Below are 18,498 nucleotides of genomic sequence, written 5' to 3'. Positions count from 1 at the left end.
GCAGCACTGGCCCCAGGAAACGCGTGCGGAACTAGCAGCCAGGCGCCTTGTTTTGAGCTCGTCGGCCGCCGTAGCCCCTGCTAGGGCAGCCCGTGCGAGCCCGCTGGAGGAGGAAGAGAAAGGCAGAGAGAATCGGGTTACAAGATGGCGGACTTGTAGTGGTTACGGCGGCAGCGGCGGCGGGAGAGAGCGAGCGAGCCCTTAGGGAGGTTTCAGGGGGGTGGGCGGAGGGAGGGTGGGTGTGTGTGAGCTGGGGGGAGGGAGGGGAGACGGTGAAAGTTAGTGCGGGTACCGTGGTGCTGGAGATTGGCAGCAGTGGTCACCCCTGCGTGCGACCGCTCCCTGGAGCCATGGTGTACAGTGGCCTGTCCGGAGCCGCCGCCGCCGCTGCGTGCTCCCGTGACTGAGAGATACGGACTAGGCTAGTTAGGAGGAGGCGGCGGTGGCGGCCGGAGGTGGGGCGGCACAGCGGCCAGCCACCATGTCGGATACGCGGCGGCGGGTAAAGGTGTACACCCTGAATGAGGACCGGCAATGGGACGACCGGGGCACCGGGCACGTCTCCTCGACCTACGTGGAGCGGCTCAAAGGCATGTCGCTCCTGGTGCGGGCCGAGTCCGACGGTAAGGATTCGGGGGCGGCGGGGGCGGGGGAAGGATGTCGCTTGCAGCTTGAGGATGGTAGGGCTTGCTTGGGGTAGGCCCCAGGCCTCCCTGCTTCCTGACGAGGAGCTTGTGCCCTTTTTTTCTCCTCTTCCCCTCTGACCTGGGAAAACTACTTTCCCTTGTTTACTCCTAATTAGCAGCTGTTTATCGTTCCCCGCCCGCGGCCCCCGGCCCCAGGACTGAATTTTGCCTCCTTTCTACTACAATCCCTCCAGTTTAAGTTGTGGGGCCGAAGGAAGGAAGGAAGTTTTCCAGATATCCTTGGGGGTTCGCCGCTTGAAAGCTGAGGTCCTGTTGATCATGTTTCTGGGACGGGTTATGAAACTTTGGTTGATAGGAAATTCTTTTTCCTTAAATTAAAAAAGAAAAACAACAACATTGCTCGTTCTTAATCCTCCGCCCTAATTGCCACCACCGACAGGTGCTGGGGAAATCCAAAAGAGTCTTGGGGCCTGGTATCGGTTACTGCAGACTGTTGCCACGATACGTGCACACACACGCACACACTTCGGTCTGAGGTAGCTCCGGAGTGATCCTTTGTGGAGGCCGCGATGAAAAGGATACTTTACCCTGCAAACAGGATAGACACCAAAGCAGACTGTGTGTAAACTTGTATTCATTGATTTATAATCGAAGTCTTAACATTGGAAAGCTTAGAGCAGTCATTTGCTACCTTTGGTTATAGGAACCTCTACACAAAAAATGTGAAGTTGTTAGAGAAACAAATTTTAAATAAAGCTTTGGCTTTTTTCTCCTAGGGCACTCACTTCCACTTTTTATTTTAAATAGTGAAGGAGTTCCTCCAGAAAAAGGATTGTTTCATTCTTTGTATCTTTATCTGTAGGTCCTAAAATAGTAGGCACTGGAGTAAATGTGTTTTAAATAGACACACAATTCTGTCTGTACACAAAGTATTTCAAGTTTTGTTCTTATTGGTGAGAGGAATAAATAAAATACTGTAATTTTGTATTAATCTAAGATTTTGTTACTATAGTGTGGTGGGATATTAATGTTGACTTGTTTTTTTAACTTGACCCAAAAGAGTCATGTGGGATTTAAAAAACTTTGGTTTCAACTGATTTTTAATTGTCATTTTGTTTCCTTAATTTCCTTTTTTATTTTTTTGATGATAGAGGGAGATAGAGGTGTGAAAAATAGAGTTGTATTTTAAATTGAATGTATTTGCTCAAAGTGGAGAGAAAATGTGATTTGGAACATATTTCTTTACTTCAAAACAGATGTCTAGTTGGCTGAAGAGTCAAGAGAATTTTTCATGTGTTGTGAATTTTTTTGTTTTGTTTTGTTTTTTAAAGTTGAAAATTTAAATATGTTATTCTTCTCATCTTTTAGGGTCACTGCTGTTGGAATCAAAGATAAATCCAAACACTGCATATCAGAAACAACAGGCAAGTAGAAATTTTTCATTTAGGGTTGTTTCATTAGATCAATGAAGTATCAATTAGGCACAGTTCGTGAAGTTTTCTTGTTAGGACAAAGTGTGTTTACTAAACAAAATAACAGATTATGATATACTTTACAAGTTAAAACTTTTCAATGCCAAAAAATGGGAAACTTGTTTGGTTATAATTTATGAAAATGCCACATTTGAATTATTTTTGTGTTTTTTTTTTTTTATTGGAAAGGCAGTTTGAAGGATTTTCTTTAAACCAAGAAGAGAGTCTTATGTGTGGAGTTGGAGTCTTTGAATCAAGTATTATTGAAGTTTAAAAGTAGCAAAAACCCTTTAAATTCCATTTTAAGGTATATTATTAGTATAAAGATAGAAGAATACTTTAAAAATGTGGGTATTGCTGTTCCCCTTTATATTGTGTATATGACTATGAAATCAGTTGTTTCATTTAGGAAAAGAGATTATTCCCATTTGTTTCACATAATTTTTTTTAATCTCCAAGAATGGCTACAACGATTGAAACTTTTTTTTTGCCTGTGTATTTAAAGTAACTTTAATGTGGAATTTAGTTTTTAACATCTGAATTTCAGAATTCCATGTAGCTTGCAATTACCTTTTGTTTTCATTTTTAATTATGAATGTTTGAATAGTACATGCATAGTAATAGAAATATACTATAATAAGAAGAAAAGTCGTACCAATAGTAGACTGAGTTTTCTTTCATTGTTAAGAATTGATTATCCTAAGTGTTATATAATTTCTATTCTAGTATTTAGATATTTTAATGGAATTTTTTTTCTTAAATTCTTATAGGACACTATTTTTTTATTTATTTGATTTGTATTAGTTCTCAGGGTAAGAATCAACTGTCAAAATTTATTTGTGATCTCATCTCAGATTATGTTCAACTTATATTGATTCTTATATTTATTGAGTCCTTTACATGTTGTCTTCTTTGTTTGACTGTAAGCTCTTTAAGGGCAGGAATTTTGTCTTTTTTGCCTTCTTTTGTATCTCTAGGGCTTTTGTATACTTTCTTGACATATAGTAAGGGCAAAATAAATGTGACTCAATATTAGGTCTAGTGGTTCTCTCTCTAACTCCTCCCCCTTATTTTATAACTATCATTATTTGAGACCTCTGGTAAAAGAAGGAAAGTCACATCTTAGAAAAAGAGGTAGATGTTGACTTAATAGCGGAAAAAAATCTTCACAGCAATTAGAGCTGTTTAAAATTAGAGGTAAGAAAATCTTAACAATTCAAATTGTACAAAAGTGAGATGAGCCCCTCAAGGTGATAGGGTTCTACATTCTTGGAGATTTCAAGTAAATACTGGACAGCCACTTATGAGTATGTTACAGTAGGTATTCCTTTTGTGTATAAAGTCTTCTGAGGTCTCTTCCAAACGCTATAAAAACAGTGAATTTCCTGAGTCTGCAAATTGTGTAGGTTAATACAAAATCCATGAGAAAAGATAATTGCTTTAGCCACAAGTGTGAAAAGTGTGAAAGATGATCTCCAAGTTCTCTTTCAACTTGAAGTTTCTACAATTCTCTCCACAGTTTATTCTTACATACATCTTAAAGTAACTTCAATAGTCTTTAGTCATTGAAAATACTGGGAAGATAGCCTTATAACAAGGTTTATAATATGATTCTATAGTATGGATCTAAGAATTTTGTCAAATATATCAAAGTTCCAATAATATTGTAGAAGCATCTTTAAATTAAATGTTTATGTATTTATTATATACACACAAACATCTAACTGCTCTAATGAATTAGCTAAAATTTGTAATTTATGCTAATTATAAATATCTGCAGATTTAAAAAAAACTTTGATTCTTTGCCATAGAGATGGAAGGAGCTATTTTTTTTTTTTAATATGATTACTTATATATTATCTGGAAAATCACTTTTTCTATAAATGTTTCCATTCTTTTATTTTAATAACTTTTCAGTAGTTAAGACTTGTGTGGGTAATTTCTTGCTTCTCCTTTCTGCAGCAGTTAAGGTCTCTTTAATTACATGCTTGCAAATTAAATCTTTTTAGATAATATGCTAAGAATATTTTTATCAGAAAATTGTGTGTGTGTGTGTGTGTGTGTGTGTGTGTGTGTGTGTGTGTGTGAGACTCGCCTAGAGTCACACAGCTAGGAAGTGTTAAGTAAGTGTCTGTGGTCAAATTTGAACTCTGAGGTCCTCCCAACTTCAGGGCTGGTGCTCTATCTACTGTGCCACCTAGCTATCCAATTCTTTTAAATGTGAGAATTCTTTGTTTGAATTTGGCAAAATCTGGTCTTTTATATATAAACGAAACTAGTCTGTTTGGTATGACTTATTTCTTTATTGTAAACCTCATTTACTAGAAAATGATTTTTTGTTGTGTTTTATTTCCATTTTTGTAGTTTTATCTCTTAAGTTTACAAAACCATATCACAAAATTTGCTTGGAGTTTTCAAAGATGTTTTATTATTTTCAGTTTAAAGATTTTTTGTATTTTTTTAATTTCCTTTTAATTATCACCTTTACATTATTAAACAGTAGTTTTGCAAATAAATCTTTTGGATTTACAAAGGATGCTGATGTATTCGCTAGTTTATATATAACTTTATCATTATGCTGCCAGTTTTTAATAGATACTGAATGTAGTAATAGCTTATTAGTAATGAGGAAATTTTCATTTTTAAAAAATGTTGAAACATAGAAAAGCAAATTTTTGATTTCTCTTAAAATTATAATTGAAAATGGGGGAAAAAATCCTTTATTTTAACATAGGTTAGAATTATAGAATTTAGAGTAGGGACTGATGGGGGAATGGGGTGGATTTGGATCTTTGATTTCCTTGATATTAGGAATTTTTAATGTGGAAAACTTCTTCTCCTCTTGTAGGTTAGTAGCTAGTCTGAAACTTAAAAGGAATAGATGTAGGCACCAGGAGACTTGTCCACATAGCATATATACGTTAGCATTTGAACTCTCTCATTGATTGTAGAGCTGTCACATTGCCTTTTCCTTTATTAAAATGAATTGATTTTGGGGGCGGGGGGGAGAGAAGAAGGACTGTGTATGGCATTCTTTGCTACCTAATTTATATGATATATAATGTTCCCAGATATTAACAGATTATGTTTTAACTAGTATGTTTTTTTAAATGTTTTATACAATTGTTTATCAAAGGTGAATCAAGAGGAAATAGGTCATAATTGCTAAAGAGGGATTTTTTTTTTTTTTTTCTCTCTTTTTTTTTTTTTTTTTTTTTTTTATTTTTTATTTAATAGTCTTTAATTTACAGGATATATACATGGGTAACTTTACAGCATTAACAATTGCCAAACCTCTTGTTCCAATTTTTCACCTCTTACCCCCCCACCCTCCCCTAAATGGCAGGATGACCAGTAGATGTTAAATATATTAAAATATAACTTAGATACACAATAAGTATACATGACCAAAACATTATTTTGCTGTACAAAAAGAATCAGACTCTGAATTATTGTACAATTAGCTTGTGAAGGAAATCAAAGATGCAGGTGTGCATAAATATAGGGACTGGGAATTCAATGTAATGGTTTTAGTCATCTCCCAGAGTTCTTTTCTGGGTATAGCTAGTTCAGTTCATTACTGCTCCATTAGAAATGATTTGGTTGATCTCGTTGCTGAGGATGGCCTGATCCATCAGGACTGGTCATCATCTAGTATTGTTGTTGAAGTATATAATGATCTCCTGGTCCTGCTCATTTCACTTAGCATCAGTTCGTGTAAGTCTCTCCAGGCCTTTCTGAAATCATCCTGTTGGTCATTTCTTACAGAACAGTAATATTCCATAATTTTCATATACCACAATTTATTCAGCCATTCTCCAACTGATGGACATCCATTCAGTTTCCAGTTTCTAGCCACTACAAAAAGGGCTGCCACAAACATTCGTGCACATACAGGTCTCTTTCCCTTCTTTATAATCTCTTTGGGATATAATCCCAGTAGTAACACTGCTGGATCAAAGGGTATGCACAGTTTGATAACTTTTTGAGCATAGTTCCAAACTACTCTCCAAAATGGTTGGATTCCTTCACAACTCCACCAACAATGAATCAATGTCCCAGTTTTCCACATCCCTCCAACAATCATCATTATTTTTCCTGTCATCTTAGCCAATCTGACAGGTGTGTAGTGGTATCTTAGAGTTGTCTTAATTTGCATTTCTCTGATTAATAGTGACTTGGAGCATCTTTTCATATGACTAGAAATAGTTTCAATTTCTTCATCTGAGAATTGTCTGTTCATATCCTTTGACCATTTTTCAATTGGAGAATGGCTTGATTTTTTATAAATTTGAGTTAATTCTCTATATATTTTGGAAATGAGGCCTTTATCAGAACCTTTGACTGTAAAAATATTTTCCCAGTTTATTGCTTCCCTTCTAATCTTGTCTGCATTAGTTTTGTTTGTACAAAAGCTTTTCAGTTTGGTATAATCAAAATTTTCTATTTTGTGATCAGTAATGATCTCTAGTTCTGCTTTGGTCATAAAAACCTTCCCCTTCCACAGGTCTGAGAGGTAAACTATCCTATGTTCCTTAAAGAGGGATTTTTAATGAAAAGAGTGCTTTAGAAACATTGAGAGTTGTTGGATACTATAATTTACTTTTTAGGACATTATTAAATATTTTTATTTTAAAGTAGAATAGTTATCTTTTGGCTAATTTATGTAGAAATATTTGCATGCATTTTACATTTTGAGGACTATACAGTAATTATGTGATACTGTTGTTCATAATCAAAGCTTTTAAAAGGGTAAGAAACTGGCAATAGAAAGTGACATATTCCTTGATTTTAAAGATAGAACATATGTCCCAGAAAGCTAAAATAACTTGACTATGATCATATAACTTTAGGTGATAGTGCTCTTCCAAAAAACCCACATATATATACTTTCAAGGAATGAAGAACAACCATAAAGCAGGTTTGGTCAGTCTTTTTTATGTCGCTCTGACTGTCTAAGGGAAAATAAAAGGAAATGGGAATAACATAAGTGGGAGGTAGAGGACAAGGGGTAATAGTCACTGCAGGTCAGCATTTTAAATTGTCTTGCTCAAGACTTGGTTAACTCTGTGGTTTTCATGGTTATTGGAAGAGATTGGGGAGGGGAAGCAGTGGCGATATTTAGGTTAGTTAAGTAGCTGATAACTATTTTTGTAGCAACTCTTGCTGCCCTCTACCTGTCTTCATTCAGGCTTTCTCACATACCTGTCTATATAATGCATTTCTTACCTTTCCTTCTTGAATTTTTGGCTTCTTTGAAGGCTAAACTTGAATACCACCTCCATCGAGAACTCTTTATAGTCTGCTTAGTTTTAGTGTTTTCTCTCCCAAATTACTATTTAAATGTTGCACCTGCCCATTTCTAAGAATGTAAGCAAGTACTTTTATTTTTTTAAAAGCTTTTAGTGAAATGTTTTTGTTAAAATAATGTAGCAAAAATAGTGGTGCCAAAATCTCCCAAAAATCTGACATACTCCCATCAATACCTTCAGGGACTAGGAATAATTGACCTTGAACTTAGAGAAGACCATATGCAAAAATAGTGATAGATTCTTCATGTTTTTGTACCTCTAAAAGAGTGGCTTGCAAGTAGCAAGTAAGCTTATAAATTGATTGGGTCTTCTAAAAGATAGATACTAGAAAAAGCAAATGTAAACAGATACCAAATATACGAATGTTATTAAGAAATAGGAATGACTAAAACTGTCTCCCTTAAGACTAAAATGAGCAATTTAGTCCGGTGAATCTCTATTAAAAATAAATGTAACACATAAATATATTAAAATATATAAATATTTTTAGTGTGTGTATGTGTGTGTACATGCGCGCGCCATGTCTAAAAGAGTCCTATCTTTCTAAGATAGGGAGATTGTTTGGAGGGACGAGAAGAGAAAAAGAATAGCACAATATGGAATGAAGAATTAAACTGTTATTAGAGAATTGGTGCAATCAAAATTCAGAGGAGGAAAGGATTGATTATAGACTGAGACCATCAGAGAAATCTTCACCAGATTTAATTCTTGTAAGAAAGGACATGAAGGTGTGAAATCAACAAAGTGTATATGGAATTGGCATAGTACCCTAGAATACTGATGACAACTAGGTTGTGAGTCAATTGGTTGGATCAGATAATATAGAAAGAATATATGTACAACACACACACACAATAATATATCAAGCTAAGAAGTCAAGAATATTGAATTGTAGCCCTGGATATGCCATAAATTTGCCATGTGATCTACAAAGATCAGTTCCCCTTTCTGAGCCTAATTATTCATTTCTAAAATGAGAAGATGAAGTAGTTGATCCGTAAGGCTTCTGACAGTTCTGACATTATGTGATTTAAGGAGTTATATTTCATTGGCAAAATATAGCCATATTATAAAGAAATTTGCTATATTAGGAAATTTAAAATTGTTAATAAATAACATGAAATTATTATAGGTTCTTGAACATGATAAAAGTGGTGTTTTATGAAGTTAATCTAGCAACAGAAAGCAAAGTGGATTGCATTAGAGAGCAGTATGAGAGAAGAGGATTTGGAGGATGGAAAAGTAATTAGGCTGTTTCAGGAATTCAGGAATTAAAATGATAAAGACCTAGATTAGAATGATAACAGAATGAAGAATGAAAGGACATTCAAAGGAAATCTTTAAAAATCAACTGATTTTTGCTGGTTGTAGGGAATTAAAGATAACCTACATGATTGAGGTTGGATGTGATGTACATTCATAGGAGATGGTGAAGATTGGTATAGGCCATGTTTTGTATGAAGTTCAAGGAAAAGAGAAATCTGAATGAAATTGGAGATGAGCATACTAGAGTTGGAATAGAGGCTGAAGATTTTAGGAGTCTTGTACACAAAAATAATGTTTGTATCTATAAGAAGATGATTTTCCTTAAGAAACAAATGTGCACTAATTGACATTTCTCTAGCATTGCAAGGTTTAAAGTATTTTTTATCATGATTTTTGAAAGTAGTAGGATCAGGGAACTTGTTCCCATTTTGCTTAATGACAATATTCAGGCTCATTAAGTGACTTAACTCCGTTGATCACAAAGATCCATTTATCATTTATAAGATTTAGAACTTTTTCTAATCTGTCTAGAGAGAGTAAAGCAGAAAGCCAAAGTCAGCCTTGTGAGACTGTCACCTTTAGGGGAAAGAATGTTCAATGTAAGAGGTGAAAGTAGCGATCAGAAGGAAAAGAGAACTAAGATTGCAGTCAGTCAATAAACATTTGTTAAGTACTTGCTATGTGCTGGACTTTGTGCCAAGTTCGTGGTATACAAATATGAAAAAAAAAAAGATGGTCCCTTTCTTTGAGGAGTTTGCAATCTGATAGGGGAAAACAACACTCAAAAGGAAGCTCCAAAAGGCTATTGGGGTGGGGGAAAGGGAGGATGGACAGATGGTTGAAAAATTTCATAGTAGTGCAGCCAGCTGAGAAATAAGATATTAAAGCTATTTCCTTCTTAAATGGAGATTTTGGAGTTGTATGACCCTAATGATTATTTGATCCTCATATACCTCAAGTAGAAGCTCAACAGAAGCAAATATTGTACCAAATAGAATAAAATCTTAAGACAGCTAAAAAGATCATTGATGACTTCAGTAGTAGAATGCAAGAATTAGAAACCAATTGGCAAGAGTTCAGGCAGGGAAGAGAGGTAATATAATGAACAGCCAGGATAGTGAAGGGCCTTAATGTTGTATCATATGAAGACTAGTTGAAAAAAGTGAAGATGTTTACCCTAGAGAATAGGTGGCATAGGAGGGATATGAAAACTGTCTACAAATACTTGAAGATTTGTCAGGAGAAAAGGATTAGAATTGTTCTGTCTCTCCCTAAAGAGCCTAGCTAGATTCGAAAATTTAGAGTCAGAATAATATGCAAAAGTTATTAAAAGGCAGAATTAAGGGAGAAACTCCTTACCACAGTTGGGAGTCATTTAATTCGAACCACTTATATAAGTGTTGAGTTCTCTCTCACTGATTGTCTTTAAGCAAAGACGGACATGACTACTTGTTTTGTATATATTTTACTGGAGTTTGTTTGATCAGGATTTTGTTTGGGATTGATTTGGATTGATTGGAGTTTGTTTGGAAGTCTTTGTGATTTTGAGCCTGTGAAATGTAGACAGTGAAAATAAACTGAAAATTTTAGCTTGAGTACTACTGGTAGCTAGAGTATAAAGAAAATTTTTGTTTGTTTTAGATATGTACATGCTTTTAAAGGTAGGAGAAACCCACACAAGATGGATCCTCAACAGATAAGTAGAGGATATACATAAAACAGAATCTTGAAAGGATGTAGTGAAAGCAGCACAGTTAATGAGGAAAAGGAGATATTTCTTCATAATCACCAAATATTAGCGGATAAGAGATTTAAGACTTTCAGTACAATTCTGATTTTACAGCTGGTCTGGATGCTAGTTTAGAATTAAGACAAAGAGGTTTATCTTCACTGAATGATATAACCTCCCTTTGTAACTGATTCACTAACTATGATACAGTCATACCCAACAGGTCAGAGAAAAATAAGAGGTGAGAAAAGGGTTTCTTGGAACTCTTACCTCCCCCAAAATGGCCAAAGAAAATAAGTAAATGTGAGATCACTGAAAATCTAGAGGAGGGTTTTGAAGGAGAAAAGATGACTTGTAGAGCAGAAATATAGAAAAGGATCAGAAAATAAATCATAGGGACCCATGCCTGGAAATAAGAGTAGGATTCAAATTCTGAGAAAGATTGAAGATTTCACCAGCCCTGGAATTCCCACAAATCTAAATTTATTATTGGCAAGAAAATTGAATAGCTTATATTGGCATACTCTTCAAATAGGTAAGGGAATGAAATAATTCAGTGAGCTGTTATTGATGGTCTTATCAGTGGCTAACATTGGATGCATAAATTGTACTCTATAAATATATTTCTCTGTTTTTGTGAAAATGTTTTATATTTCTAATAATTTCTTAAAAGTTCATTTTCGAAAACTAAAGTGACTTAAGAATCTTAGGAATTTTCTTACTCCTTTCCTCAATACCATTGTCATCACAATGATAGATCTTGGGATCTCACTGGTCAAGGGTTGTCATTGTGTTAATTCTAGAACATTTCTTCATTTCAAGGAGAGCCAGTAAATTGTGGGTAGATAATGCAAGAATATAGAAGGGAAAAGAGGTAGGACCTAGAGAATATATAAAGAAGCTATATACTTAGATATGAAGAAATTCAAGAACTAGGTAGCACTCAAGATCATTCAGGTTAAGATAACAAAAACAGAAACAGAAGCTATGTTGATAATAAATTATAGGTTACTTAGATAGATGAAATAGTTGAGAGTTTGGGAAACATCACAAGAACTGAGAGAGCCATAATGTTAAAGTGTAAAGTGACTTCACTTAACTTGATATTGGGTAGCATGTGCTGTTCTTCAAAAATAGAGGAGCTTATAATATTTAGGCTTTCTTAGTAATATCCTTTAAAAGATGGAAGAATCAACATGAGAGAATTGTATTCTAGGTCTTAATCTCACCCGAAATTTAAGAGTTAAGGTTACTGTTGTGTAAATGACTATTCAAATGTATTAATATACGGATGCCTAGCATGTAGTAGGTACTACATAAATGCTTCTTCCCTTCCCTTTATTCCATCTTAGAATTTGTGATAGGGATAAAAAGAGGAGCATAGTCTGATTTGTGTCCTATATTTTGGGAAAAGAAATTTGAATTGAGTGTGATCCAATAGCTTAAAATAACTACCAATGATAGAAAGTTCTTAAAAATGTTAATAAATTTAAAAAGCTAAAAGTTTTGTTGTTGCTTCTTGTTTATATGCTAGTAATTTAATGTTTGATCACCTTTCCTTTCCTTTCCTTTTCCCTCCCCATGAAATATTCAAGTAAAACCTAAAGGCATAATGGCCAAATTCTTGTCTGATTGCTAGGTCCTTACTTTGCAATTAAAAGGTGGTGTGTTTCTTCCTTCTTATACAAGGATATAATTAATTACAATTAATTACACAATTACACATTATTAATTAATTATTAATTATTATACATAATTATATATAATATATTATAATAATTAATTAATCATACAATTATACATTACAATTAATCCAAGCTAAAGTGATTTTTAGTGTTTTCTTTTCTTATTTTAGTTATTATGTATATTTTCCACTTAGTTTGGCTCACTTCCTACCATATCAATTCATCTAAATTTCTCCAGGTTTCTATAAGTTCCTTATATTTGATTATAAATTTCAACAGCTTTAACTGTAATGTTTGTTTTGTATTTCCTCGAGGATAGGGACTCATTTTGTTTCAATGCTTGCTTTTTTGTTTTTGCTGTTCTAATTTGCTGGCATTAATATTTTGGTATTTATGCGACCTTTTAAGAATAAATTTCTAAAGACACAAAGAAGTGAGGAAAAGAAGAGGAAAACTATCTTAGGTGAAATATGTAAGGAACTCCTCAGCTGGTTTAGATTATAAAGAAAATGAAATGGAAGGAAAGACACTTTAACAGCATGATTTTTAAAATATCCCTTTAGAATAATATCTCAGAATGCTTACAAAAAGTCAAGGATAAATGAGGAAAAAACTAAGGACAACAAAAAAGGAGTTACTTTTTAAAGCTACATTGTAGAAAAGAGATGACTACTTAAAGTTGATGGGACAACGATAAAATACAAATATGAGATGAAACGAATCTCTTCAATATTTTTTTTTATCTTTGAACTGAAAGGGACAGGACAAAAATAATGTATAATTGAAATCCAAGGTAAATACTGATAAAAGGAGTGCTGCCTTTTGTCCTTGATAAATTCAGATCATCAGTCCAAACACTGTCCTAAGATACTAAAAGACATTAGATGTATTATGGGTAAGCTATTATCAGTAATAATTATGAAGAACCTGCTAAGGTAGTCATAGGATTTGAGAAAGACAAATAAATATTTAAAAAAAAAAAAAAAAAGATCAAGGGGTAGGGGAAAAAAGATCTAGAAAGTGTTGTTAAAACCGTCTGGATGGTGAACTTGTACAAAGAAGCTTTGTTCTTCCTCATTTTTGGAAGAGGATTGGTAATGTCATGGGTGAGATGACTTGCACATGAATTGAATTTAGGCAGTTTCACAAAGTAGTCAGCCTCAATTTCTCTTCCTGAGAAATTCCAGATCCAGTGGCAAGACAAATTCAAAACAACTGGTGATGGCCCAGGATGTGTACCATATGACCTTGCCATCTTCGATTCTGACTATGTTCTTAGTTCTAAACACTACACAGTGCCTGCTAGATAGATTAATGATCACTAAGATCTCACATGCCAGACTAACTTTATTTCCTTTTAACAGTGTTGCTGAAATTGTTAGCTCTAGAATATTCTGCAAATAATAGTTTGCTTAGATTTTAGTAAAACATTAAATATACTCTACTATGCTGTTCTTTTGATGAATGATGAAGAAATGATGTGACATGGAATTCATAATTTGTAAAATGGTTTGTTTTGCTTAATTCTAGAAAGGAGAATTAGATGCAACAGGTAGAAATTGTGAGGAGAAAAATTTAAGCTTTTTGGAAAGAAAAACTTATTAGATCTCCCCATTAAGTATTGAAGTACAGTGGAAATTCTTAATTTTTAAAATAAGAGACTAGATTATCCCCAAAATAATAGACTAAATTACCTCTGAAGACCCTTCCAATTCTACAGTACAAATATCTATCTCTGTATCAATTACTTTTTATATGGGGAACCAAGGATATGGATTTCTTCTAGTTATACAGGTCAACATTTGATTTATATGACGTTAGAGTATCTAATAATTTAATATGTTACATGCAGGTCATAAACTATTCCACAGTGCCCCAAGAAGCTCTTTCAAGACTATCTGTGGGGGGAGTTTCCATTGTCATTAATACAGATGATATCAACTAATTATCTTCTACCTGGTGTTCCTTTATTCACCACCACTACCTTTATCATCAGGCCCACCCTCCATCCTCTCACATACAGAAGAATATTTTTGATAATAAAATAGCATTGTAAAAATCTTTTTTAGGAAGACTTGTGTAGTATCTCTTCTGATTCTGTTTTAAAGAACCAGCTTAAGTAACACTACTCTTAATTCTCTGAGTTTTTTCTCTATCCAATTTTCATGGTGGTAGAAAAATATAAAATGTCATTCTTTTCACTTTTTGCTGGATTTGTAAACCGAGGAAGTAATAATGTTCCAGTGAAGTAGAAACAGTGTTTGCCATGAAGCAGACAAGCAGTTAAAATAAGTAAACTGTCTTACATGCTCAAGAGTTCACTGTACTTCATTTTCCTGAGGATTCAGGGTGAAAACAATGAAAGATTCCCCATTCTGTATTGAATATTTGTTGTATCAACCTGGCATTCTTTTTTTTTTTTTTTTATCAGTGAGTTTTTTTTTTTTTTTTTTTAACCACACCTTATGAAGTATTGAAACTGGCAAAGATGAGGGAAAGGAAGCAGATTTATATGTGGCTATGTTCTGTTAAACAATGTTGATACTATGTATTTTATATCCTGGAATAGCAGGGAATTTGGGGCAGAGGAGTGGGGAAGAGTATTATGAGTAAAGACGGGAATTCTTAAGAATAATAAGCAAGAGTACAATAGAAAGTGTTAGGTCCAAAATAATCCTCCTACACATTCAACCAATTACTGGTTTATTTGAAACTCAAGCTCCAAAGAGCTTCTTTTGAATTGAGGAGAGTTACTGTACATTCGTTGTTCATTCATAGCTTAGTGTTGACAACCTCTAGAAGCTTTTTCCTGAAGTGTTGTTGAAATTACAGAAATTAATTTCTCATTCTGGCTTTTATATAGTGTTGCTAATTAAAATATTTCATGTATAAAGGCGTTTTTTTATTTTTGCTGGGGATTTTATTGGTACAAGGAATTCTTTATAAGAAACTCCTACCACCGCAGATCAGGAACTGTTCTAGAAGCTATATATATAGTCTTTTTTCATATTTTAATAAGTATTTTATTTTTCCAAATACATGCAAAGATAATTTTTAACATTCACCTTTCCAAAACCTTGTATTCCAAATTTTTCTCTTTCCCTCCCTTCTTTCCCTCTTCCTCAAAACAACAAGCAATCTGATATAGATTAAACATGAGCAATTCCTCTAAACATATTTACATATTCATCATGCTGTGCAAGAAAGATCAGACCAAAAGGGGAGAAAACCAAGCAAACGACAAAAAAAGGTGAAAATTCTATGTTTTAATCTACATTCAGTCTTCATAGTTCTCTCTCTGGATGCAGATGGCACTTTTCATCATTAAGTCTATAGTCTTTCCAGACTTTTCTGAAAGAAGCCTGCTCATCATTTCTTATAGAACAATGATATTCTATTATATTCATAAACCATAACTTATTCAGCCATACCCCAACTGAGGGGCATCCACTCAATTTTCAGTTCTTTGCCCCTATAAAAAGGGCTGCTGCAAACATTTTGCACATATAGTGTAATGGGCTGAAGCTCTAGTTGATGCCCTGAGGTCCCAAGCATGTGAGGCTAAATAGTAATTGGACCATATTCTATTAATATATATCTTGGAGAAAGAATGGCCTGGCCCACTCTTTGTGAAAGTCCTGATGTGTTGTATAGGAAATGACGATTTTGGTGGGTGGAGGCAGAGGGGCAGGAAGAGAGGCAGGGAAAGAAGGCTGGCTGGCTTCTGGTCTGGCTGGCTTCTTGACTCAGCTGCACACATTGTGATCGTGAACCCCTCTTCACCTCTGATCCCCCTTCACCTCTGATCCTTCTTCACCTCTACTGAGAATAAAGATTAAAGATTTTCCATTAACCTGAATTCCTGACTCGGCCTGATTTTAAAATATGCGGTCATCACAATATAGGACCTTTTCCCTCTTCTATGATCTCTTTGGGCAGTATAGACACTTTTGAATCCAAGAGTATGCAATTTGATAACCCTTTGGGTATAATTTCAAATTATTCTCCAGAATGGTTGGATTACTTCACAACTCCACCAACAGCGCATTAGTGTCCTAGCTTTTCCACATCCCTTCCAACATTAGCCAATTTGAGAAGTGTGAAGTGGAAGGAACCTCAGAGTTGTCTTAATTTGCATTTCTCTTATCAAAAGTGATGTAGAGCATTTTTCCATCTGATTAGAAATGGCTGTAGTTTCTTCATGTGAAAATTAGCTGTTCATCCTTTGACCATTTATCAATTGCTAAATGTGGAACTCATTGTCTTAAAAGAATCATCTAGATCCCTGAATAGTTTAGTGATTACACACCCATTATGTTTGTCAGAGTTGGAACTTGAATCTGAGTACTTCGTGACTGGAAGCCTTATCTCTTTTTTAGAAAATTTGGTTTTTTGAGGTTTTGGTGCTTTGGGCTGGGTCCCACAGCCAATAACTAACTATCTGAGGCAGGATTTAAATTTTGATTTTCCTGACTAATCCACTCTTGTATGTCCTGAGCTACCTCTGAGCAGAATTGTAAAATTCTGCTGTAGGTATGTGGCTTAAAGGTATTTCTTTTGTGATATTAGGCCATATATATTAGTGTGAAGGCCCAAATCCATCATTAGTTAACACTCAAGGAAAGAATATAGCTTTCAAAGCACAAATTTATTTTTGTTTTATTTTTTGCCTAACACATTTTATTTTAATTTTTATTTTCCCAGTTATATGTAAAAAAATTGTTACACATGTACATTCATGTTTTACATATTCCCGTGTGAATTATGTTGAGAAAAATCAGAATAAAAGGGAAAATCATGAAAAAAAAAAAGGTGAAAATGGCATGTATTGATCTACAGTCTCAATAATTCTCTCTGGTTGTAGGTTTCTATACAAAGTTTATTGAAATTGCTTTGTATCACTGAATTGTTGAGAAGAACCAAATCTGTCATAATTATTGCATAATCCTACTGTTGCTGTGTACAGTGCTTTTCTGGTTCTGCTTGCTTCACTCTGGATTAGTTCATGTAAATCTTTTCAGGACTTTCTAAAATCAGCCTGTTTTATCATTTTTTTATAGAATAATATTCCATTACTTTAATATGCCATAACTTATCCAAAGCCATTCCCTAATTGATGGACATGTACTCATTTTCCAATTCCTTGCCACTACAAAAAGAGCTGCTGCAAACATTTTTGTATGCATGTGGGTCCTTTACCCTCTTTTATGATCTCTTTGTGATACAGACTCCGTAGTGGCACTACTGAATCAAATAGTAATGCACAGTTTGGGCATAGTTCTTAGTTGCTCTCCAGAATGTTTGGATCAATGCATTAGTGTCCCTATTTTCCCACATTCCTTCCAACATTTATCATTATCTCAAAGTTCAGTTTTGTTTTAAAAACTTTTCAAAAAATTTTCACATTATTCCTATAATCTTCACAACATTCCTTTCAGGATAAGTAGGCAGATTTCAATTCAGGGAGGTTTTGAAGATTTATATCTTTTTATTATTAATATTACTAATAATAAGAGAAGTTGTTAGGATCAATGCTAATTGGGTAAACTGATGAAGACTTGTTTTGGGGAGGGGAGAGATCATTTTTTACATTTTATATAAGATCACAGAATCTAGAACTGGAAGGCACCTTGTAGAAAATCTGGTCCCACTTCTTCAGTTTATAGTTGAGGGAATCTGAGGTTCATCAAGGTGAAGTCCCAATCCTTGTGTGGAAGATTCAGGATTCAAATTCAGTCAGGTCTAATGACTGCAAATCTTGTGCTCTTCTCATTAGACTGCATTTCAATATTGTTGCTGTTTTATTGTTAGGATTTTTTAAATGAAATTTCATGTAATTTTAATAGAATTTTAGGGAAAAGAAGTAGACCTCTGATTTCATTTGTATAAAGACAGCTTTTTTGTGAGTGCAGATTTTGTTCTCTGAGGCTTAAAATCTTATACAAAGTTTCTTACACCACTGAGAGATTAAGTATAGCAAATATGCATCAAAGGTGTGCCTTGAATTCAGGTCTTTCTTTTCCAAGGCTATTTCTCTTAACTATTATGCCTGGCTGCTTCTTAATGGAATTTTAGCCACATTAAATTATTTGGCTCAATTTATTAATGTATTGCATAGTAACTTAAGTGTTCTAAACTTTAACAAAAAAAATCTGGGTTTTTAATCTTATAAGAGTGTGAACATTTTTCAAGGAAACTTAATAAATGATCTAGTTAAGCTAGATTATTTAGAGAGAATTTAATTATATGACTGTAATGAGGAGGAAGGAAAAGGATGCAAACTGGAAATAATTGTGTAACAAATTTTTTCTCCCATCAATAACTGGATCCACTTGTATTTCAAGATAAGCATTACTGTTTTGTTTTTTAATAACTTTTTATTGACAG

The 18,498-nt window shown here is 34.3% G+C and overlaps 1 protein-coding gene across 2 annotated transcripts in view; it reads left to right on the top strand.

Moving 5' to 3' along the window:
• Positions 1 to 249: 249 nt before the first annotated feature.
• PPP4R3B (protein phosphatase 4 regulatory subunit 3B) overlaps positions 250 to 18,498 on the top strand; it is an 85,782-nt gene continuing 67,533 nt past the window's right edge. Inside the window, exons 1-2 of one of the 2 annotated variants that reach the window (XM_031950504.1) lie at positions 250 to 623; positions 2,016 to 2,071. In XM_031950504.1, the coding sequence (XP_031806364.1) occupies positions 482 to 623; positions 2,016 to 2,071 (198 nt within the window). In that variant the 5' untranslated portion in view covers positions 250 to 481. The remainder of the gene's footprint in view (positions 624 to 2,015; positions 2,072 to 18,498) is intronic. The other variant, XM_031950503.1, reaches the window with a different exon arrangement.

This window comes from Sarcophilus harrisii, chromosome 2, assembly GCF_902635505.1.
Source record: "Sarcophilus harrisii chromosome 2, mSarHar1.11, whole genome shotgun sequence".
NCBI lineage: Eukaryota > Metazoa > Chordata > Mammalia > Dasyuromorphia > Dasyuridae > Sarcophilus > Sarcophilus harrisii.
The sequence above is the reverse complement of the archived record's forward strand: the minus strand, read 5'-3'. Positions and strand labels throughout refer to the sequence as shown.